Below are 25,822 nucleotides of genomic sequence, written 5' to 3' on the forward strand. Positions count from 1 at the left end.
AGTCATGGCTGTATTAAAGTTGATTTCTGCAGCTTCACTTCAGCTTCTTACTGGTGTCATGAGCCATGTCTCCAGTGGATATCCAGCATAAGCGGAAAGAAAAAAAAAAGAGAGATACAGAGAGAGAAGGGGGGACAAAGTAAAGAAAATATGGTTTAGCATTCACTGGCACATTTTACCAAGAAGGACTACTTAAAGAAAAAAGGAGAAAAATATTTTTTTCACTTATCACCAAGATGATCACTGGGCATCCTATCATGTATGTAGGCAGTTGAGTGAGCTGTTGTGCAGATAAGAGAATCATATGCACTGTAAGAATGCTGGGCAGAGACATTAGTGATGCACCCCCATGCACTACACACTACCTGACAATTGATGGAATGGTAGCCCTTTCTGTTATCGTACCACTGACTCCATGGACCAGAAAAGGCCCTAATTGCAACATGGGTGTAATCTATTGCAGAGTACCTCAGGGAAATGTACTATCTCATAAAAGCCACTCATAGTCCTGACTCTGTCCTGAGGTGACACTGGAAATAGCTGCACTGATCCACATGTCCCAAGAGTACATCCAAGAACTGCTGCAGTATTACATGTGCAGAAGCCCTTGAGATATCCAGTGTGTCCCCAGTCTGTCTCTGCAAGCTCCCTGTGGCAAGTATAGTGAATGCTATCTATACCTTAGTATCCACAGGGATAAGAAGTACACACATTTACCCCTATAGGAGTCATATATATATATATATATATATATATATATATATATATATATATATATATATACTCACTGAAACCCTTATAATATCCCTATCCACTCAAAACCTATCTAGCATCTCCTGATTATCAAAATTATAATGGGTCATTCTCTGCTTATATCTCTGCCTTTTTCACCACTGGGTGCAAGCAGTTTTGGCTCAGCCAAGACGAGCAACTCACAGCAGGAAATAGCAAGGCTAGCAGCAAGTGACAGCATCTTGATGGATAGCAAAGCATATTGAATAGGCATGAGTCCTCTTTATTCATTTAACTATGAATTGCAAGTAGGCAAGAGAATGCTTCATTAGCATACTCCTTTTTACATTGTTTGTCATTCACATCTCATCATGACTTCATTTGCTTAGGCTTATTTGTGGCCATCTTGTATTGTATGAATCTCTGCATACCTGTACTCATTCATGGAAAATGCAAAGAGCCTTACCACTTTTCTGTTCCAACTGTGAATACCGCCCATAGTTCTGTCCATATTAACTGACTAAAATTAAAAAAACTAAGTACCATAACTAAACTATAAAAATAACATCCTTCTTTCCATCTAAGGTAATGAAAGTAAACTAACTAAAGCTGTAAATAAACTCTACAACTAATGAATATAATCACTATGTATTTAAAATATAGTATATTACTACTACACTTAAAAAAAACTCAAGATGTTTTCATAAAACCTCTTATGCAGAAAACCTAGAGAGTTCCCGTGCAGGTGATTGCAGAGCATTTCTCTGTGTTGTAACTGCTCAAACTTAACTGGTAAAGATCAAAAGCTAAATACTTAGCCTGTGTGGGATTGTTGTTTATGAAAACCACTATTCACGTGTGGAGATGTTCTTTACCTGGTGTTGTGTGACCATGGAAGATGTATAAGTTTGTAGAAGTTTACTGGGGAGGAAATGCAAAATTTAGTCCATTCTCTTTCATGCTAGTGGATATCACTAGGCAGAATTTTTTTCAGACAGACAAATATTTTTGAGCAAGTCTTTACTACCAGTTTCTGTCTGGAATATCTTTGCTTATTCAAAATACAGCTACTTAAATTTGTTTAGCTGAGTGTAAAGTTTTAATGAGCTTGGAATGATAATGAATTGTTACTGATTACCTCAGCACTTAATGGACTATGTAAACCTTTCAATAAAAGGTATTGCAATCTGTATTTCAAACCATACAACAATTACTGGTTTTCAGTCCACAGTTATTAGTTTAACATCTTCATCATTGTCCTCCCACCTGCCATGTTGATGACCTGAGTTTATTATGTAAGGGTGTCCTGGACAGTATAGTTTAGAATGGTCATCATAGAAATAGACAACGTGCAATAAAACTAACACAGATGACCATCTACATTTGTGTTGGTGCAGCTTGAAGTAGTGTGGGGGTTTGGAAAATACATTGTCCTAGAAAACATTTCTTGTTGACCACTTAGGTGCCAGACAGATGCATGCCCACCAGCTTGTCATTGATCTGATTTATAATTGTGTTTGTGGAGTTTCCAGTGAGGAGGAGGTTGAACTGTCATAAGATCAGCTGTCATTCTAATACAAAGGGAGGGTATTCAAAGTCATAACTAGATCAGCCCTTAGTGGTCATTGGGCAGGCATCCAGTATGCCATGGGCAGGAATATAGATGGCATGCCATGGATATAACTACATGCTTTTTCAATCCTTGGTAGCTCAGCTGGAGAAAGAAGACTGACTTAAAAACAGAAGCAAAATGACAGTTTACTGAGATCCACATAGCATGAAATAAGCAGTGCTGTAGACTCAATACATGAGAAGGAAAATAGACAGGCAGACATGTAGTACTAGAATACTGCATGGAAGGGGAGGGTGCCCTGCACAACGTAATTTCTTGCATTCAGACACTGTATTTATCTCATTCAGAGTAGCAGTATGTACCTTGTAGATAACAGCAACCCCACCCCACAAAATGACTACAATGTTGCCAAGTGTTGTATATCTGTCTGTCACTTGTAATGCTCTTGTAATAATGTTTATTTTTCACGTCATTTATCTCAAGTGTGTTGATTTTGGAATCCACAGCTTGACCTTTATAGTTTTTTTTTTTTTTTTTCTGTCTGAACTCCTGTAATGCATAGTTTTTCTTCTGCATCAGGGTATGAAACTATATACTGCCAGTGAAGACTTTCCTCTCCAACACACAATATATTATGATGACTGTGGTGCATTCCCCATCTGGGTCTATCATGTTGAGTTTAGAAAGCATTAATCTCTAAAAGGCAGCTAATTTTAAGCTGTATTCACAGGCTGTCCTTGGCAAGGCTGGGATAATGGATGCTTGAAGGGTGAGATGAAAATACTAGGGCATGTAAGCGACAAGATAGAAAATAATTGACTTAATTTCTTTTTTTTTTTTTTTTTTTGTTCACTACAGGGTGATGAGAAGAATGACTGCTGGATTTTTGCCCTGGCTGTCTTGTTGAGCAGCATGTTTGTATACAACAGTATGGGAACTATTGACCAAAATGCCTTGGATAAACTGCAGTATCCTTTTCTTGGAATGTATGTACTTCCTGCTTCTACTGTGCACTGTATATGTTTCTACTGAGATGGACGGATGGATTTATTTATGTATGCATTTAGCTAGTTAGCTAGTTGTTTTAATTTATAGTAAAAACTCATGAGAATACCCATTTTGCAAAATATTAGTAAACCGTGGACTACACTGCAGATACACTGTATTGTGAACAAGTCATACAATAAAGAATAGCATAAGACAAACACGTGCCTGTGAGCTTAAGATAACATTGTTACTCAATACTTTAAACTTGAAAATATAAGAAATGCATTTGAGATCCTAAATACCATTGATTCCAGTTTCATGGATTTATGATATCTTAGAAGTAAAAGACCACATTTGGAACCCTGCTGCATTATGTCTACAGTGCTTAGAAAGCTGCAACATCGAGTCTGAATATAAACACACAGCACTTTGAAAGTAAGGCAGGCTTCTCAATATAACATATAATTCTGGTAAGTCAAACTGTCAGATTTCTGACAATAAGTGGAAATTGTAGAATTGGAACAGCAATGAAACAGCAATGAAGCATAGCATTTCCTACATTTCTCAGCTCCCCTACATGCACAGCAATAAAAATAATATGCTCAAAGGAAAGTCATGGGAAAACAGAGACAGATAACTACTGACTTCTAACTTGGCCTAGCAAAGCTTCTCAACCCTGTATATCACAAAGTGTATGTACACCAGTTTAGTAATGTAGAATGTTTTAAATTTGAAACTCAGGTGGTTGTCAGTCATATTGCTCAAGTAATCTCATTGTAAAACTTGCCAGTTTTGACTGCCTGACCTGCCATTACAAGAAGGGATAGAGTTAAGTAAAAATGTCTTTTGAAAATGATGAATCATACCAATGGGAAGTCAGCCAGTCCTGAACTCAGCTGAAGTTGTAATGTGTTTTAATCAGGACAGAAGCCATAACTATGACCAGAAACCACAAGGATCACATCATCTGGGTAAAACAAACATGAGGAAAGCTAAGAAGCGTCTGATAAGTTCTTAGTAAAATATTAAAATTAAGAGGCCCTAAAGCTAAGCTTTGTGGGTCACTGGGTGACAATCAGTATGTGTGAGGCCAATTACATTTTAGGTCAAGTCATGCAGATCTGCTCTCCAAATTATTTATTTGTATTTTGTTAACTGGGTATAGAACTGATCCACATGTACTTTTTCAAACTCAGCCTAGGAGCACTGTCTGGTTAAGTGATTTTCTCAGTTGTCCAGCAGACAAATAAAAGCTGAGGGAACAGGGAACCAAGACCTGCAGGAAGCAGATGTTTACCATCTGTTTTATTTATTTATTTTACATTTATTAACTGGGAAGGTCCGTCTGGACATGTGCCCCTTTTCAGTGGAGGCCCGGGGAAAAAAACTCCAATGTCATACAATACATATGCATTAGTTTTGCAGGAGTCAAAAAGTAATTATAGCAAGAATATTTACAACAATAATGGTTTCATGGGAATTAGACAATGACAATTAAAGTAAAAAACATGTAATACATCATGAGGGTTTGCAATTAACTTCAGTGCATACAGGTTTGAAACAAAGAAGGATACAAGAATGATCAATGCAATAGAAAAATGATAAAGAAAAGTTTAATATAGGGATCTACAAGTAGTTTGTTGCATGAGTTTGCTATTTAAGGGGTTGTCTAGTATAGTAGTGAAGGAGGGTAGGTGAAATAGTATAGTAGTAGAGGAGGGTTGGAAGGGTCGTTTGCTGGGGTCTAGCGTGGATCGACAGGCGCAGAGCCAGGAGTTTGCAACGTGGGTTTTTAAGAGTTTTTTAAATTGTTTAGGTGTGGAAGTGGTCATTAGTGGGTTGGGCAGAGAGTTCCAAAGCTTGGAAATATAGTTATAGAAGAGGGGTCCACATGCTGAGTTTTTGCTTTGTTGACTTGGAGGAGTTGTTTATTGTTTGAGCGAAGGGATCTAGATACATAGTATGGTTGGATAATGTCTTTGAGGCCTGGGATCGTTTCTGAGTGGTGGAGGATTTTATGAGCTAAGGTTAGTTTAAATTGAAGTAAAAGAGGAAGTTCTAGGCAGTCAAGTTGCTCGAGTCGTTAGACAGTGATGGGATTTGTAGGAAGCATTAGTGGCAAGTTTGGAGATTTGGTTATAGCAGGTTTCAAGCTTGGCAAGATCAGTTTTTACGGAGGTTTATTACAATTGGGGGTACATATAGGAGTGTTGATAGTAGGTGTGTTCTAGCAGTTGTGATTTTTATATTACTAGTCAAAAATTGATTATTCCTATGTAGGAAGCCAAGTTTCTTGTGAACTGTTTTGATGGATTGGTCTATGTGGAGGTCAAATTTCCAGTTATTATCAATTGTAACACCTAGCAGTTTGGTATAGGGGTAGGAGTGATCATAGATTTGTTGTTAGAGAAGATCTGAAAGGTTGTAGAAGAAGAAGAAGGATTTCTAGTGGGGTAGAAAAACTTAAGTTTAAATTTGTTGGGATTTAAAATAAGATGTTAAGTTGTCAATCTCGCCTTCATTCTTGCTTGATGGGTTCGGAGCCGATCCCTCGGCTCCGACTCGGCACTTGCTAAGCTCGAGAGTCACTTTTACCAGCTCGAGGCAGCCCCATATCCCATGATGCAAGGCGGTAAGTACCCTGATCTCGTTTGCCGCTTCGCTTATGAGGTCCTCCTTTTACCAGCTCCTGGTAAGTGATTCACTACTTTAATATTTTAGCCCCTTTTTGCTAAAAACCCTTATATTTTTAGTTTTAAGTTTATTATTAAGTTTTTCTGACAGAAAATTCCCTGTCTCTACTAATTTTTTTAGTCAAACTTTACCCATCCCATCCCCCTCCCTGTTAGGGTGTGTGTGTGTGTTTTTTTTTTACTAGTAATACCTTTGGTATTTTGTTTAATTTAATTTTTTGACTGGTGTGTGTGTTTGTGTTGTGAAGCACCATGTCAAAGGAGAGGGTCTCAGGCTTTAAGAAGTGTGACTCGTGCTGTCAGAAGATGTCTCTGACAGACAGTCACACTTCTTGCCTGTATTGCCTGGGGCCTCTTCACCTGCAGGACTCCTGTGCTATTTGTCATTCCTTCAGCCAGAGAGTCCTGCAGGAAAGACGAAACAAGCTGATACTAAGGGGCCTTCTTAAGCCGGAGGGCTCTCCGGCTAAGTCGGCTCCATCTAAATCAGCCAAATCTTCCAAGGCCCAGGCTTCTGTTTCTAAGCCTGCGGCCTCGGCTCCGACTCATTCTGAGTCGAGATCGGCTCCGGCTGGAGCCGATTCTGGCTTATCTAAGCCTTCGGCACCGATGGCTATCGGTGCCGATTCTGCATCGACCACTTCGGTGTCGGCTCCGATCGGTTCCGACCACCATGTGGCACAGGCATCGGTGTCGGCTCCGATCGGCTCCGACACCGTTACTTTTGTGGCTGTATCGGCTCCGGCTGGAGCCGATGCATCTAAGATTCCTGTCGGCTCCGATAAGTCCTCGGCTCCGACAGGATCTATAGTTTCATCGGTTCCGATGGCTCATTCCAAGAAGAGGTCGAGGTCTCCTTCCTTGGAGCCGATACTTTCGGCTCCTGCTTCACCTCTTCTTTCGGAACGGAGCCATCGGAGCCGATCTTCAAGGTCATCCAGACTTTCAGACCATGACCTAGAGAGAGTGGTCAGCAGATTACTAAAGTCACAGGCACTGGCCCAAATGTTACATAGTCCGTCTCAACAGACGACTATTGGTCCACACCCCGTTACAGTTCCTCCTTCAACTCTACCTCAGAGCTTGGAGTTGGGGTCTTCGGGAATGGTTACTGCTACGGCTGGAGGACAGATACCCCCTTCTGCTCCTTCAGCCTCTACTCTTATCTCCTCTTCGAGACCTTCCTTAGAGGGATTCGGTGGTCGGGCTTCCATGGTCTCCTCCGAGGGGGTGAGTGGCATCGGACCCTTGTCCGAACCCGCTCTTCCCCTTGGAGCCTCGGCCTTGGTGAGCTCGGCTCCGACATCTGCCTCGGAGGCTTCCCTTTCGGTGGTCCCGGGAGTTCCTAGTTCTTCGGAACGGGTTCTCTCGGACCTGCCTGGGAGGGGAGCATTCGAGGTGATGGAGTGTACTGGCCACTGGTATCAGTCAGCAGTCTGTTCCCTTAGCTCCTCCCTCTATAGTGCCTGTTGACATCTCTGCCACTTCTCTTGCAACAGGACCCAGAGATCCTCCGCCTCAGGTTTCCCCATTGGGAATTTCCCCCTCTTCCGAGGATTCTCCTGATGTTTCGGGAGATCCTCCTAGGAAGAGGACTTGTAAGAGGAAACATGTAGACTCTCCTGAGTCTGTCACTTCAGATACTGACTTTGATGAGTCAGAGGGATCCCCTAGATCCCCCTCTGAGGATGTCTCCTTCTCAGACATCCTAGAACTCCTTAAACAGAGGGGAAACTGGCCCACCAACAATCCCTCTGAGGATGAGTCAGTATACCTAGAGGCGTTTGGATCTCGGCCCTCCACCTCCTGGGTGTCTCCGCCTTTCGACTCCCTTATGCAGGTTATTGCCCGAAAGGCGTGGGCAGCTCCTGACTCTGTAGAGCCAGTCCCTAGGAGGCCTTCAAAATTTATCACTGCCCCGAGTGACAAGCAATTCCTCACTAAGGGTGTCCCCGCTGATGCCATGGTGGTGGCTGCAGCCACCAAGAAGGAACTTGCAGATCCTTCCGTACCCGTCCATCCTCCTAATAAGGACTCTAGGACCATGGATAGGTATGGTAAGCGGATGTTTTCCTCAGCGACCTTTGCTATGCGTTCGCTGAATTACCTATGTCACTTCACCAGACTCCAGAGGGATATCCTTAAGGAGCTGGGTGAGGTAGTACAGGATCCTACAGCTGCTGGAGCTCAAGAAAAAACTGCTTCGCAGCTAGGAACCCTTAATTCCATTGCAAACTCCTCCATGCGGCTAATATCATATGCTGCTGATGGAGCGAGTAGAGCCGCAGGTACAGGTGTGGCTCTTAGACGCCAAGCCTGGATACGGCTATGTGATTTTGCAGATCCCTTCAAGGCGTCCTTCACAAATTCTCCCTTTGATGGGTCAGCTTTATTTGGTCCTCAGGTGAAGGAAACTTTGACCAGGTGTGAGCAGGACGGCAAGACTCTTTCTGCTGTAGGAGTCCGTTTTTCCACCCCTTCTAGACCTTATCCCAAGGGACAGAAAGGTGGAAAAATGTGGTTCCGTAAATCCCAAGGAGTCACGCCGGATTCACGTGGTCAGTTTACCCCTAGAGGTAGAGGGGGTAACAACAACAGACGCCGCTCTAGAAGCAGAGGGGGTCCAAAAAACCAGGGAAACAGAGAGCCTCTCTCTGACAAGCCCTTTCAGCATCCCTGAGATGTTGCCCGGCTGTCCCTCCTTGGAGGCAGTCGGGGGAAGATTATCACTGTTCCCAGAAGCCTGGCATTCCCTCACTCAAGACAGATGGGTACAGTCTATCATATCCAAGGGTTACATAATTCCTTTCGAGGAAAGTCCATTCCCCTCAAATTCCCTTCCAGATGTACCACCCGGTCTAAGGGAAATTGCAGAGTTAGAAGTCTCAAAACTACTGCAAAAAAGAGCCATTCAGCCAGTTACAACAGACCATTCAGAGCCGGAATCTACTCAAGGTTCTTTTTGGTCCCCAAAAAGACGGGAGACTGGAGACCAATATTGGATCTCAGCAGACTCAACAAGTCTGTCAGGAAGACAAGATTCCGAATGGTCACTCTTCAGTCAATTCTGCCCTTCTTACAGAAGGACAACTGGATGTGCTCAATAGATCTTCAGGATGCGTACTATCACATCAAAATTCACAGACGCTCCAGGAGATTTCTCCGCTTTCGGCTGGGGTCCAGTCATTTCCAGTTCAGAGCCCTGCCCTTTGGTCTCACTACAGCCCCCAGAGTGTTCACCAAATGCATGGCAGTGGTCACGGCTCACCTGAGACGTCAAGGATTCCAGGTGTTTCCATATCTCGACGACTGGCTCCTGTCAACCACCACCAGGCATCAGCTTATACAAGCCAGGGATTACACAATAAATCTTTGTTCTCTTTTGGGCATCTCGATCAACTTCGAAAAGTCATCCTTATTGCCCTGCCAGTCTATTACCTTCATAGGCGCAAACTTAAACACTCTTCGGATGTCAGCTACCCTTACAGATCAAAGAGTTTCAGACATTCAGACTCATGTCAGGATCATTCTGGCCAACAAGAAAGTACAGGCCAGAATGGTTCTAAAGGTTTTAGGCCTCATGGCTGCGGCCATTACTCTTCTTCCCCTGGCTCGGTTTTACATGCGCCTTCTTCAGTGGATGCTGTTCACACAATGGTCATACCAACAACTTCCTATGCGTCACCAGATTCTGGTGACACAGGCTTGCAAAGAGCATCTTGCTTGGTGGATCACATCTCCTCAGGTTCACCAAGGCAGGAACTTTGTACCCCCATCCCCGATAGCCACTGTCACCACGGATGCCTCCCTGATCGGGTGGGGGGGTCATTATCAGGGCAGGATGGTTCATGGGACGTGGCAACCGTTCGAGTACCATCTGCACATAAATGTCCTGGAGATGAGAGCAGTGCTTTTAACGTTGCAAGCCCTCAACGACTTTCTTCCTGTAGGGACAATTGCAGTCCACACAGACAACATGTCTGTAGTTTGGTATATCAACAAACAGGGCGGAACCAAGTCCTACCCCTTGTGTCGAGAAGCGCTCAGACTATGGCAATGGGCGATCTCCTCTCATCGGTTTCTGGTAGCAACGCATATCCCTGGGAAAACCAACATTGTAGCGGACAGATTGAGCAGAGCTATTCTCATGCCTCACGAGTGGTCTCTCAAGCAATCTATAGCGGAAGAGATTTTTCTGGAATGGGGTCGTCCATGTTGCGATCTTTTTGCTACTCCCCAAAACAGCAAATGTCCAGACTTCTTCGGCCTCTTCCCTCTATCAGGCCATCCCCCCAGAGACGCTCTGACCCAGGATTGGCCCCAGGGACTTCTTTATGCCTTCCCTCCATTTCCTCTGATCCCTCAGGTTATCCAGAAAGCTACCGTTTTGAGAGCCAAATTGATTCTCATTGCCCCTTACTGGCCTCGACAAGTTTGGTTCCCGTTCCTCCATCATCACCTTCTGGTGCAGCCGTGGCATCTGGACCCAGTGCCAGATCTTCTGATTCACCAATCGGGTCAGCTGCACCGGTCAATTCCTTCTCTCAACCTCACAGCATGGTTGCTCCACTTCCTTCCTTAGCCAGGCTTCCTTTGATCTCTAACCCAGTTAGAGACATCATAGTAGCTTCGCTAAAATCCTCTACCAGGAGGATTTATACAAGCAAATGGAAACGTTTCTCTTATTGGGCTAAGGCCAAGAATATTGATCCTTTCACTGCCCCTGTTCAGGCAGTCCTGGACTTCTTAGCAGAGATTTTTCATGCAGGCTCCTCTTCTTCTACAGTCAGAGTTCAATTGGCTGCTATTTCTAATTTTCATGTCGGAATAGCAGACCATAACATTATGTCCCATAGGCTCTGCAGGGCCTTCTTGAAAGGAATTTTCCTACTAAAGCCTCCAATCAGGAATCCTCCTCCTCAGTGGGATCTAAATTTAGTGCTGACATCCTTGATTCTTCCCCCCTTCGAGCCAGCTGTTTCTTGTTCCCTGAAATATCTTTCTTGGAAAACTTTATTCCTAGTGGCTATTACATCGGCCAGGAGGGTGTCTGAACTTCATGCTCTTTCGGTTCGACCCCCCTATTTGGTTTTTCACAAAGACAGAGTATCTTTGAGAACTAATCCAACTTTTTTGCCTAAGGTTGCTTCTAAGAACAATTTGAATCAATCCATTGATCTCCCTGTATTTTTCCCTAACTATTCAGATAGAGCTGAACAAAAGCTACATTATCTTGATGTCCACCGTCAACTTAGATATTATTTGGACAGAACAAAAAAATTTAGAAAATCTGATCAACTTTTTGTTTCCTATGCGGATAATAAAAAAGGCCTTCCTGTTTCTAAAGTGACTTTGTCCAGATGGCTTTCTTCGGTCATCTCTGAAATTTATCTGCTCAGGGGAAAACAGCTGTGCTCAAAACCTAAAGCACATTCAACTAGGAGCTTAGCTACTTCTACAGCCTTTCAAGCTAGACTTCCTATAGACACTATTTGTGCAGCGGCCACTTGGGCCACTCCTCATACCTTTGTTTCCCATTACAAATTGGACTTGGCCTCCAGGGACAGAGCCAGTTTTGGCTCTACAGTCCTCAAGAGTCTGTTCCATTGAGCCACCCAGGATAGAGGTGCTAGGGACGCGGTCCCATCAAGCAAGAATGAAGGCGAGATTGACAACTTAACATTAAGAAGTTATGTACCTACCATAACGTTCCATGTTAGTTGTCTTCTCTCGCCTTCTTTCTTGCGACCCTCCCTCCTTCCCCCTGGCCTGGACAGACCTTGTTATAAGAAACTGTTATACTGAAGACCATTCAGACCTGGTCCTTCTTTCATCTGTAAGTTTTTCTTTCTTCCTTTGAGAAGTATTTTATGCTTGGTGCTATTGCCCTTTGTTATCAAACGAGATCTGGGTACTTACCGCCTTGCATCATGGGATATGGGGCTGCCTCGAGCTGGTAAAAGTGACTCTCGAGCTTAGCAAGTGCCGAGTCGGAGCCGAGGGATCGGCTCCGAACCCATCAAGCAAGAAAGAAGGCGAGAGAAGACAACTAACATGGAACGTTATGGTAGGTACATAACTTCTTATTGTGAGTTTGTTAACCATGGTTCAACAGATTGGAAGGAGTCTTGGGTGATCAGTTGAAGGATATTGAGTAGAAGCAGAGCAGATCAGGGTGGAGTCATCAGAGTATTGAATGATATTGGGATTGGGAGTGGCAGAGTGGAGGTGATTGGTAAATAGAGAAAAGAAGGGGTCCAAGGATGGAGCCTTGTTGTACCCTTAGGGTAACTGGTAGTAGGGGAGAGAGGGACTCTTGCCAATATACGGTTTGTTGATCTGTTAAGTAGCTTTGGAACCATGCTATGGCTGTGTTGCTGACATTATGGGAGGAGAGGACATTAATGAGTTTGGTGTGATTGACCACGTCAGCTTATAATGTATAATACTTAAAAACACTGAAACTACAAAACAGTAACATTTAAATCACTTAACTAAAGCAGAAGGAAAGAACAATAGCTAGTATCATGTCCAATGCCTAGCCATGGTTAGCTACATTGAAAGCCTTGGGAAATCAGCAAATAGCACAGAGACTGCTTTATTTCTGTCTATGGCTACAGAAATTGAACTAATAAATTCAACCAAGATGGTGTGAGTGCTACAGCTTGGGTGGAGCCCGCACTATGTACAGATAATAGATGTCTCTCCTCTAGAAAATTGCTAACTTGAAGTTTGACCAAACTTGTGAATATTTTTGAAATGTGGGAAGAGACTAGCAGTATATGGTAAACATTTTTAACTGATTAACCCCCTCCCCTCCCGTTCTTGGTAAAAGATAAACAAATTTAGTGCCGATTTTTCCCCAGAAATAACCACAGAAATTCCACGAATCCCTGAGTACCTTACCCACTCTCAGTCCCAAAGATTGTCAAGGAACAAGTCCTAAGTGTACTCTCAGAAACTAAAATGACCACATCCATGGGTCCAAACAATTTACCTGGTTACCTAAAATAGCGCCAAACATGCTGTCAGGAACCCCCTCCTGAGCTTATTTAACTGGGTGTATGACAAATCTTCGAACGCTCAAAATTTCGAGCGTTACATGGTCGTGACTAAACATTCGAAATTTTAAGTGTTCGAAGATTGACTGTTGACGGTGCCATACGGTGCAGATAGGGAGAATTTCCCTTATCTACACTGAAGTGCAGTCTCGGAGTTGGTATATAAGTAGGGGGGTGCAGTCACAGCCTCCCATGTTGGGGGTGCAGGGGGATTCGCCCCCCTGCTCATGCTGTTAAAGTGTGTTTTTCTTTTTTTTTAATTTGATTTTCAAACATCCAAATGTCGAACATTTGGTCTCGATCATGTAATGTTCGAACATTTATCATAGACCCTATTTAACTTAAGCTAAGCCACAAGATATGTCACAGAAGTATTGAGAATGGCTGCTGTGATGCCTCTTCAGGGGGGGGGGGCTACTACAGACTCTGAGAACTCTAGACCCATCAGCCTAACTAGTGTAATTTGCAAAGGCATGGAATACTTTGTCAAGCTTCAGTAACTGCAGTATTAAAGACCTTATTCGGCTATAACGTTAACAGTTTGGTTTTGTCAAAGGAAGGTCTTGTGTACTTCATTCTGTTAACTTCTTTGAGCAAGTCACACAAGTAGTGAATAGTGGCCATTCTGTCCATACAGCCTATCTGGATCTGACTAAATCTTTCAAAACCATCCCCCATGGTGTTACTGTAAGTAAACTATGAGACCTAAATGTCGACACCTAACTGATTAAAAGATAGAACCCATGTAGTCAAGATGGCAGAAGCTACTTCAGGAAATAAAAAAAGGTAACTGCTAGCATACCTCAGAGCTAAGTGCAGGAGCATCCCCTTTTTGGTATATACTTCTCATATCTTGAAACCTCAAACCCATACCTATGGCTGAGTAAGTTTGCCCAAGACTGTAAGCTCAATGTCATTGTCTGATCTACATTAGGCACAGAATTCCTACAACAAGAGCTAATTCTTACAAGCCAATGATGCATTCAGAAGGGGGTTAAGATTAAATTCAAAAAAAACATGCAGTATTACTCTAGCGACCAGATGGCTTAGTGGTTAAGGTCTTCACCTCCAATGCACAAGGTACAAGGTTCGATCCTGACCTCTGACTAATGCCTGTTTGGAATTTGCATGTTCTCTCTGTGTCTCCGTGGGGTTTCTCCCATGTCTGAAAAACATGCTGAGTGTTTCCATCTCAAACTCACCAATGAATGGAGCTTTGGGCAGCAGCACAGACTCTACATGGTGCCCAATGGGGGGAAGAGTTGTAACAAGACCAAACGCTTTGGGCATCTATTGTGGTGCGCAATATCCTCAAGATAGGAGAACATGGATCACAAACTGAGCGCCGTGGCAGGGCTAGCCACTCGACTGTGTAAAATATGGTTCTAGGTGATTCGGTCATGTTGACTGTCACCAAAAAAATGGGCATGGGTAGTTACCGGTGATAAGTGGGTTGAGGACCTGGCCTACTCCCTGACCCATGCCAGGGACCCATGCTAACGGTGGGAGGGGTATATGTGTCCCTATTGGCCAGTGTGTGCCTGTCATAAAAGCCCAGCAGCCCTGCGTCAATAGGCTACTGGCTGGCCGGTGTCTAGTTACCCAGCCTGGGTTACCTGGCATAGCTCTGTTGAGTGAAAACTGGACATAAAACCAACCAACCTGCCAAACATGAACTGAGAATTGCTACGCTTAATGTAGGTTCACTGACAGGACGCAGCTTAGAAGTGGATGACATTATGATATGGAGGAGGCTGGACATCCTATGTATCCAAGAGACGAGATGGAAGGGCAGTGCAACAAAGCCACTTGGCTTGCGATCCAGACTCTACTACTCAGGTGGTGGACAGGCTAGAAATGGTGTAGGAATTCTGGTGAGACAGAGGCTTCAGAAGTCAGTGAGGGATATCATCAGACTTAATGACAGACTCATGGCAATCAGACTCCAGTGTAATGATAGGACAGTATTCATAATCTCAGCCTATGCCCCACAGCAGGGTTGTGACAGTGAAGAAAAGAGTGCATTCAGACAGCAGTTGCAGGGCCTACTAGATAAAGCAGGACAACATGAATTGGTGTTGATAATCGGTGACTTAAATGCACATATCGGGACAGACAGAACAGGATATGAGGACTGCCTGGGTCCACATGGGTGGAGCAATACGAATAAAGAAAGAGAAGCCATTCTAGACTTCTGTCTGGCAAATGGCTTGATAGTAGCCAACACATGGTTCAGAAAGAGAGACAGTCACAAGATCGCATACAAGAGTAGCCAACATGCAACTCAGGTAGACTTCCTTCTAGTAAGGAAAAGGCACTGGGGTAGAATCCATGATTGCAAAGTCATCCGCAGTGAAACAGTCGGTTCACAACATAAACCAATAGTTGCCACAATCAGCTGCAAGCAGTTGCCAGAGAAGGCTCTAAGGTCAACAGAGACCAGGCTGAAGACCTGGAAGTTGGCTGGAGAGAAAGTACAGCAGTTCAAGGAATTACTCAGGGCTCTAGTACCCCAAGAAGAGGAGGAAATAGGTGGAGTTGAAGAAGAGTGGCAGCGCCTAAAAACAGCATGTGTTAGGACTACAGAAAAGATATGTGGCCGAGCCAGGTATGGAAATAAGGTACATAAGGAAAGCTGGTGGTGGAATGCAGAAGTGCAGGAAGTAATCAAAAGAAAGAAGGAGTGCAGGAAGAAGTGGGTGATTGAAAAGACTGACCAAGCTAGGAAGGACTACTGGTTGGCTAACAAAGAAACTAAGAAAGAAGTTGCAATAGCAAAGAATAGGGCATCAGAGGCACTCTATCAGCTTCTGGAAAGTGACTCCGTAAGGGGCACAAAAAAACTATACCAGGTTGCAAGGCAAAGACAGAAAGATAAAGCAGATAGTCAGACACCCTTCATAAGGGATTCCAGCAACAACCTGCTTACCAGCCCGCAGGACATCAAAGGCAGATGGAAGGAGTATTTCCAGCAGCTTTTGAATGAAGAAAGCCCCACAGAAGCAGTACTGCCCCAGAAACAGCCTACAATGAGAGTAGAAGAGGAGCCCAGCTTAGAAGAAGTAAGAGCAGCACTAAGGAAAATGAAGCTAGGGAAAGCAGCAGGCTCAGATGAGGTCACAGCAGATATGATAAAGATGCTGGGTGAGCTAAGGGAGAAATGGCTGCTGAGGGTACTAATTGCAGTGTGGAGAGAAAAGCATATCCCAGATGACTGGAGAATAAGCATACTCATGCCAGTGTACAAGAACAAAGGGGACATCTACAACTGTGGACATAACAGAGGCATCAAACTCCTAACACATTGCATGAAAGTTCTGGAGAAGGTGATTGATAAATGCGTACGCAGAATAGTAGAATGTAAGATGGGAGATGAACAGTTCGGATTCAGATCAGGATGCAGCACAATTGATACGATGTTTGCATTGAGACAGATACTTGAGAAGAAACTAGAGAAGAGGAGAGAGCCAAACTGTTTGCATTGAGACAGATACTTGAGAAGAAACTAGAGAAGAGGAGAGAGTCAAACTGGGCTTTCCTAGACTTGGAGAAAGCATATGACAAGGTCCCAAGAAAGCTGATCTGGGCAGTATTGCGGTGGTTTGAAGTCCCAGAAACATTGGTAGAATTAGTGCAGGCTATGTACAAGGACCCAGTAACTCAAGTACGAACAGTGTTTGGCCTCACTGCGGAGTTCCCAGAGGGAGTGGGTGTACACCAGGGTTCAGCTCTGAGCCCACTGCTGTTCATACTGGTAATGGACTACATCAGCAAACAGGTTGGAGGGGTCAGAGCAACAAAGCTGCTGTATGCAGACGATGTGGCAGTGCAGACAGACTCTGAGCTAGAACTTCAGCAAAGGATAGGAGAATGGAATGCAAATCTGAAGGCACATGGGATGAAACTAAGCACAGATAAGATGGTGGTAATGACAGCAAATTGGGGAAATCAGAAGAAGCTGAGAATAGAGAGAGCGAAGACAGTGAAACAGGTAAACAGCTTCAAGTATCTGGGAGGGGTGGTTGAGGAGAAGGGTAGTCTGAATGAAGAGGTCAAACTAAGAATCAAAGGGGCTGCAGCCAACTGGCATAGAGTATCAGGTGTAGTCTATGACAGAAGAATGCCAAAGAAGCTGAAAAGTAAGGTTTACAAGACAGCGGTGCGACCAGTACTGCTGTATGGTACAGAGACCTGGGCAGTAAAGGCAGAACAGTTGAAGAAGCTAGAGGTGATGGAAATGAAGTGCCTGAGAAAGGTGGTAGGATGCACACTGCGGGACAGGCGAAGAAATGAGGACATAAGAGCAGAAGCCAAAGTAGCTCCAATTGCAGAAAAGATCAAAGAGAACAGATTACGATGGTGTGAGCACATGTGTAGAAAAGCAGAAGACAATCTGGTGAGGGAGATTTGGGACAGACAGGAAGAAGGTAAGAGGAAACGAGGGCGTCCAGCAAAGAGGTGGATGGATTGTGTGAAAGAAGATCTGTGACAGTCAGGCATGAGTGTTGAAGAAGGCAGGAGAGTGGCACTGAATCGAGAGAGTTGGCGACAGTTAATACGATACCCCGCCCCATGTAAATGGGAAAAAGGGGGATGATGATGATGCAGTATTACTACTTTTGGTAAACAACTTCCATTTATACCTTACAGCAGAGCCAGTACCGCACTACAGACAGACAGACATATTTGTTGTGGATTTTGGCACAATGCTCGACAGCTTTCAGTCCTTTGATTACCTTGTAGTATTACAAGTCAGGAAATCCTGTATAGCACGGCTGATTTCTAGAGGCATATCATCCAGTTCAAAAGGCTAGATCATCTAGTTGTAATTGGTTCTTATCTGACCAGTCATTGAATACAGTATCCTCTTTGGTATGTACCTGTCCAGACACATTGTTAAGCTAGGAAGACCCCAGAGATCCCTAATAAAAAAAGATTAATCGTCTAAAGTCCCTTGGCCACCAAGATAGATGGAGCACTGTCCCTAAATTTTATTTACAAGTCTAACTCATTAAACTGAGCTGCTGCTAGATCTAAATTCAGCGTTACTATAACCTAATAGAATGTATTGATTACTGCTCAACTACTTAGGCTTTGCTCGCTGTCCCTGTAAACTGCTCTGTGGGGCTTTTTATTTTCCCAACTCTTGTTTTATATGTTGATAGACTCCTAACCTAAGTCCTCTGTGCTGCTATATGTAAATTCATTATTTAGCAAACCTGTGCAACCTTATAAAGTGATATTTGGATGTTAGCTGTGTGAAAACCTGTTTTGAGATGCATTTGAACTTGGTAGAGTTTTGTCTTATGCTCACTATTGCTGCATTATCCTATTCATTAATTGCTAACCTGTGATATAACTAGTGAAATTCTATGTAGTTATACCTGGAATCTGATAGAGTTTATCATATTTTGATACAATCTAACATTCTTTCATCTCTGCTTTCTACTTAGAACATATCTAGTACTGTTATTACTGTATGCTTGTGCACACTTGACTCTTGTCTGCCTGCTACATAATATTTCATTCAGTTACATAATTTGTTTTTATCTCTCTCTCCTTTGCATATTCCAGCTTGTGATCCAGCCCATCCTGCTCTACCCTACTGAATTGCTCCCTATTGGAAGGCCACACTAAAGAAACCTCAACCAAGGACATTCTTAAAACAATTTAAACTCCCTTCTTCTCCCAGCAAGGAACTTGTCTTGAAAGTATGTGTTATTCATAACCTTGTAAAACTTTCAGGTAGTAGATACCTACTAGTAGGTCGCAGTGTGCCTCCCTGCCAGGTTAGCTTGCAGCCAAAACTCCCCCTATCCACCCCTTTTGGTGTCTTTTGACCAACCCTCCCCTCCCTATCTATTTCTACACTTTTACGGTCTCACAATAAGCTGCCTCCCCCTTACTGGATATTAAGACTGTGTTGCTTCTAACTAACTGCCCACTAGGTGGCGCTCCTCTACCTTCCTACTGTCCCTGCTTCTCCTGCCACTCTCCTCCTCATCTCACCTACCTAGTTCCATTGCTCCTCTTCTGCTGCCCTCTCCTCTACTATCTCTCACTGGACTACCTTTCCACAGTTTTGTCTTCCACTCAGCAAACACCCATCTCAATCCCTTCTCACAACCTACTATCTGCTCCTACTGTCATTCTTCCATATCCATACCCACAACTGTACTTCTCTGACAATCTCTCAACCTACTACACATCTCAGCAAACGTACCTTCTGCTCTCTGTCTCTCTCTACTGATTGGTTTTCCACCACTTTTTCTCCTTCTCTGGGCTCTTCCCACTCCGTTCGCCCTACGGGCTCACTCCGCTCCCCTATCCTACCCCCAGTGACCCTAGAGTTATACCCACCTAGCCACTCCCCCAATATTCTCACCTCCAATCACATTCCCAGCCTCATTCATACCTACTAACTCTGTACTCCTTATTACAGCCACACCCATCCCCTACCATCCTAATTTCAACTAAGTTCCAACCTTGTTAAGCTCAACAAACTTAATATGCCTTTCACTCTTAAACTACCTTTCTCACTGCTACTCCTTAACGTCCTTCTTTTCTACTACACCCTCACTTCCTATGAGTATCTCACTCTTAACAGATCTCCTAATTTATCTAAACACACTACCGCTGTCCTACCTAAATCTGAACAAACCTTTATTAACCTCCTATCTACCTGTCCTTTCCTTACCCCTCACTATCACAGAATACTCCATAACAGGTATCTCACAACAAAAAAGTTCTACCCAATTATACCCTTTAAAAACTCAAAAGCATGTCCACTCCCACTAACACTCCTACTGTTACACGGGGACATTCATCCCAACCCTGGGCCTGATAATCCCCTCAACCACTCCCTCACTAACCAAACTACTAACCTCTTTAGTACACCTTTCTCTCCTAACTCACATACAATAGCACACCTAAACATTCGTAGCATTAACAACAAAATCACACAACTGCATACTTTAATTGACCTCTACGCATTTGATATCCTCTGTCTTACTGAAACCTGGCTTAAACCAGGGACCAAAGACAATGAAATTACCCCACCTGGATATAACATTTTAAGGCAGGATCGTCTAAACAAAAAGGGTGGAGGAGTTGCCTTACTCTATAAATCTAAACTGCAGGTGTCCTCAATCGACTCCCTGCCTCCCTTCCCTGCAAATGCTGAAATACTCTGCAGCAAATTCCAAATAAATAAAAGCAAAGCCATCTATATAATATGTTCCTATATCCCCCCTGGCAACAACTTAAATACATTTGAAAACATTCTTAGCTGGCTCTCCTGTAACTTTCCTCAAGAAACCATAATACTAGGAGACTTTAATATTGATTGGAACTCCTGCATAACACCAAAACCCATCTATCACCTCAACCTCTTCAATTTTCAACAAACCATAAACTCCCCAACTAGAATTAACAAAACTACCATTAAACAAGCCATCCTGGACTGCATATTAGTCAACAATAATCACCTCTTATATAAAACTGGAACACTCCCAGACAAAATCAGCGACCATCTCCTCACCTACATCACTAAACAAAAAAATAACAATCTCAAACAGGCTAGCTATCATACTATACGTAGCAAAAAAAACTTTAACCTTCCTTCTTTCCGTAATGAACTCAAAGAATACAACTGGTCAGCTCTAAAATACCTCCCTTTAGATGAAGCTGTTACCCTATTCAACAACACATTTTTCCATATCCTTGACCATCACGCCCCCTCTCGCTTAATTAGAATAGGATCCAAAGCAGCCCCTTGGCTTTCTAAAGAAACCAAGCAAACCATGCTATTAAGGAACAAACTATGGTCAAAATGGAGAACTACAAAAAAACAAACTGACCATCAAAACTTCAAACACCTCAGAAATGCCGCAAAAAAACTCACCTATCTTGATAAAAAAAATTATTACCTTCAATATCAGCAAAATCAAAATCTTAGTCCTAAAAAATTCTGGTCAGGAATCAACAAACTGCTCCATCCAGGGAATACCAAAACACCTACTCCAACTAACCTAGCTCAAACCCCTCCCAACATAATTGCCAATACATTCAACAACTTCTTCTCTGAAACAGTCACCTCACTAGCAAACACCATGGCTCCCCCCACTTCCCCTCAAAAGACCTCTCCTCAAATAAATACCCCCACACTAAAATTTAAGACAGTCTCCACTACCTACATACGTAAATTACTCTCTAAGCTTAAACCATGCACTCCATCAGCCGACCAGCTACCAGCCGAATATCTACAACTAGCAGCAGCAGAACTAGCATACCCAGTCTCCATCTTAATTAATAGAACAATAACCGAATCTACTATTCCTTCCCTCTGGAAGGTCTCCCACATCATTCCTCTGCATAAAGGAGGAAACACTAATGAGCTTACGAATTTCCATCCCATAGCCCTTCTATCGCCTCTATCTAAAATTATGGAACGTTGTATACACCAACAACTTTTAAATCATCTCTTACATAATAGCCTACTAGCAGACTCCCAACACGGCTTTAGACCTTTCCATAGCACTTCTACTGCTCTTCTCTCCTTCACAGACAATATCAACAAAAATCGCAATAACAACCTTTTCTCCTCTGGTTTATTTCTCGACCTGTCTAAAGCCTTTGATATGGTGAACCATCAACTTCTGCTAGACACTTTGAAATCTCTCTCACTTGACTCTATGGCATTGCACTGGTTTGACTCTTACCTGAAGGATAGAAAACAAGCTGTGCTTTGGGCCAGCCATCTATCTTTTCAGCTCCCAGTCACTATCGGTGTCCCTCAAGGATCCATCCTAGGTCCCCTTCTTTTCTCCATATTTATCAATAACCTATCTATTCCACTCCCAACATCCACATGTATTCAGTATGCAGACGATTCAACTCTCATCTGCTCTGCTGGATCTCCAGCTGAACTCCATTCTTCCACCCAAAAAGTCTTTACAGCAGCAGAAAAATGGTTCCAACATATCTGTCTCCTCCTCAATCCCAAAAAAACCAAATTATTACTTTTCTCACCTACCCTTAAGTCTACCCCCTTCTCCTTCTCTATTGTTTCTGATAATGGCACTATCATTACACCTGACTTTTCAACTAAACTGCTAGGTTTTACAATAGATAATCAACTGAACTTTGATTCCCACATCAACCTAACCATCAAAGCTGTAAATAACAAGATAGGTGCCCTCTATAGACTTAAGCCCTTTCTTATCCCAACTAGCAGGGTGTGTCTAGCCCAAACTCATCTCATCTCTACATTACTGTATGCCTCCCCATCCTTTATCAACCTTTCAAAATCAAACCTTCAGAAACTTGCCACAACCTACCATAACATTGCCAGATTTGCCACAGGTTCCCCATTTCGTACCCATCATTGTGATAATCTCAAAAAACTCGGCTGGCTTGAACTTCAAAATCTAATTCTCCTCCACCAGTTAGTTATCACCTATAAAATTCTCCATTACCCTAATAATACACCAATACTTAATAACCTTGTCACCCCCTACAAGAATCTTATTTCCCTCCACTCAGCAAACAAACTGCTAGTCACTACTCTCAAATCACACAATAAAGCTGGCGACTCCTTGTTTACAAATGTTGTTGGCTCTTACTGGAATAAACTTCCCATAGAACTGACCTCCCTAGGCTCATCAAAACTTTTCAAGAAACAACTAAGGTACCATTTCAAATCCAACTGGCTATGTCCTTGCTCTAATCCTGACTGACTTTAGTACCCAACTCTCTCTACAGCTCTCTCCTTTACTTTCTCTACTTGTCTCTACTACTTGTATCACTCCTCTTCTGTAGCTCACCGTATATCCACTTAGATATTACTTTTCCTGTAACATCTCTTCTCTTTACTCAATACACCTCTCGATCCTGTCATCTACCCTCTCACTTAAACCTATACTTTTCTCCCTGCTGTGCAATTCTATTTCTTAGAACTGGTGCCCTGGCACAAATGTATTATCATAACTGTCAATACTATATAGTATAGACCTTTGTATGTGCTGCCTCTTTCTTTCTTTCTTTTCAAAATTACTACTCCTGCTTTTCCTAATAACATGGGATTAGGAATTCTACTCAGTATTTAGTATTTTAAGTATTATACATATTCTGTAAAAATGATGTAATTTAAGAACTGTACATTTCTGTAACAATGCTTCTGTATTGTTAATATCCTACATTCAATTAATTCATTAATCCTTATAAGTTGTATCTTATAGTAATGTATTTTATGTAATGTACCAGTATATAGTGGAGCTTTTCTCCTCGGGCCTCTGCTGAAAATGGACATGTATCCAGCCAGACTAGCCCGGTCAACAAATGTAAAATAAATAAATAAATAAATATTCACATTCTCTTACTGATTCCTACATGATGATCCGTGACACAAAAGACCGCACCTTCAGTAATCTCTTGTATTTACACAAACCAAAAAGCTGCATAAATACAGGAACTAAGAAATGAAATCTCATCCAAAATATAAATAAAACATGTTGGAAGGACAGGTATATTAAACAAAACAAAACACTGCCAATTTGCCTAGTGAGCTTAAGATAAAACATCTAAACAGAAAAAATGCGTAATTATTGAGTGCTTTCATTCTTTTATTATCCCTAACTTTTTAGAATACATATTAATTTAGAACCATCCACTTTTTAAATAATTAAAAAATGACTTGACTTGTATCAACTGAGAAACTTCCCTTAATTGTATGACCAACAAAAAAGAACAAAAACACAATCTTAAAAAATGATTAGCAAATTTAACATCCATTAGAAAATATGCATTGTAAAAAATATGCAAGTGTTTATAATAATAATTGATTTTTTTAAAATGCATTTTATATTGATAATTTCAGTAAGACCTGGCATTTTATCTGCATATAACTTCTGCCATTTAACCTCAAAGTCTCCCTTTTGACAGGTTTCAAATCTTCTACAATGAAAAATGGAAACTTTCTGAAATCTACACATTTATCTACATACTTAACTAGTGTATTAGCTTGATCTTTATTTTTAATAGCTAATGTATGATAATGTATTCACTGTGAGAGCTTCCTTGTAGTTTTACATAGAAGCTCTCACATTTTAAGCTTCTGACAATGCAGACAATCCCCCAGGTAACACACGAAAATCTACCTTTACTGTAAAACTCTTGATTATTGTACTTTAATACAAGAATTCTTTCATTGTTTGTAAATCTTTACATGATTAATAATAAAAATATGATTGATGACAATTGGAAGATTATCAAAGGTGACCAACAGAAGAGACAACTGGTGTACAGGTTAAGTTTATTTACAAAAGAACGTGGAACTTAGAGTTTTCTTGGAAAAGGAACAAAAAAAAACAGTGATGGAGAAGGTAGTTTTGAAACATATCCATTTAATGGTTGTAACAAAAAGAGTTCCTAAATGAATGCAGAAGAATCAAGAGTTTTGCAATAATGGTAGATTTTATTGTGATAGCTAGGGCCTGGTCTACATTGCCAGATGCTTAAAGCTGCAAGAGTTTCTATGTAGGTGAAACTACAAGGAAACTCCTGAAGTGGATAAATTAGCATATATTAGCTATTAAAAATACAAACTATCAGTAATGCAGCCAGAAACCATGAACACTGGTAGAATAAAAAAATGAACACATTTATTCCACAACTTCCACGAATAACTAGGTGCTTTCATCTGCATATAAGAATAGACTTCATCAGAGTATCCTGTGGAATAAATTTGTTCGTTTTTTATTCTACCTTTGTTCATGGTTTCTGGCTGCATTACTGATAGTTGGTGGTTGTTCTTTGGTTTTTGGTTTGGAGCTATTAAAAATAAAAATTAGTCTATTTCACTGGCTACACATACAGTTAACTGCATGCATTTCAGATATCTTTGCCTTTTTATTATAGACCATATGAAACTTGATATAGGAGAGGGATACCTTAATAATAAACTTGAGACTATGGAGGTTAAATGGCAGTTGTTATTAGATGGTGATAAAATATCAGATGTTCTTCGTGTTTCACTGTTGCAGTCATTACATTTGGGTAATCTGCTGGCAGGTTGCCCTCAGTCGACTTGAATAAAGTCTTGGGTCCTGCGTCGGTTGCTGTCTCCTCTTCATGATGTCAGGTCTTCAGGGGTATGAAACATGCAGCCGACGCCATTTTATTCAGTCTTTTTTGCCGCGCAGTTCACAAGTGCCAGTCGGCCGACTCCTGAAATTTTCGCATTCGAGTTTCAGAACCGAAGTCTTCAAACTAAAGCTAAGTACCTCGTTGGGGAAACTTTTTCTTGCTCCTTACCGATTTCAGTAAAAGTTAATAATTGCATTACTTGTGGGAAGCAAATACCTCATAAGGATTTCCATTTATACTGTATTCCTTGCCTAGGCCCAGATCATAACGTGCCTTGCTGTCAGTTTTGTGCTAGATTTAACCAACGCACTATTAGGCATCGGTATAGTTTTGCTTCTAAATATTTTGGATCAAGATTTAGTTATCCTGAAATGTCATCGGTTAATATTCCGACTACCGGAGTTCACAGAAAACACAAAGAAAAAGACAGAGACAGACCATTGAGGTCCAAACCTGACTACGAAGCTTCTAAGCGAGTCGCTGGTTCACCAGTACTCAGTGAGGCGCTTTCGCAGCCCCTGATACCTGCTACTTTTCAGTCGCAGGCCTCTGCCGAGACCCATGTGGAGTCCGGTATGCCGCAAGATTCTCAGAGTATTGAACCCGTGGATGTCTCTCCCTTGGATGGGTCC

General features: G+C 42.2%; 1 protein-coding gene across 2 annotated transcripts in view; it reads left to right on the top strand.

Moving 5' to 3' along the window:
* Positions 1–25,822, top strand: part of LOC122809313 (guanylate-binding protein 1-like) — a 543,787-nt gene that overhangs the window by 137,127 nt on the left and 380,838 nt on the right. Inside the window, exons 1-2 of one of the 2 annotated variants that reach the window (XM_044080712.1) lie at positions 2,932–3,074; positions 3,164–3,273. In XM_044080712.1, coding sequence (XP_043936647.1) covers positions 3,218–3,273 — 56 coding nt within the window. In that variant the 5' untranslated portion in view covers positions 2,932–3,074; positions 3,164–3,217. Of the gene's footprint in view, positions 1–2,931; positions 3,075–3,163; positions 3,274–25,822 lie in introns of those variants that run through there. The other variant, XM_044080711.1, reaches the window with a different exon arrangement.

The sequence above is a fragment of the Protopterus annectens genome, chromosome 8.part0 (genome assembly GCF_019279795.1).
Source record: "Protopterus annectens isolate FY-2018-M chromosome 8.part0, PAN1.0, whole genome shotgun sequence".
NCBI lineage: Eukaryota > Metazoa > Chordata > Ceratodontiformes > Protopteridae > Protopterus > Protopterus annectens.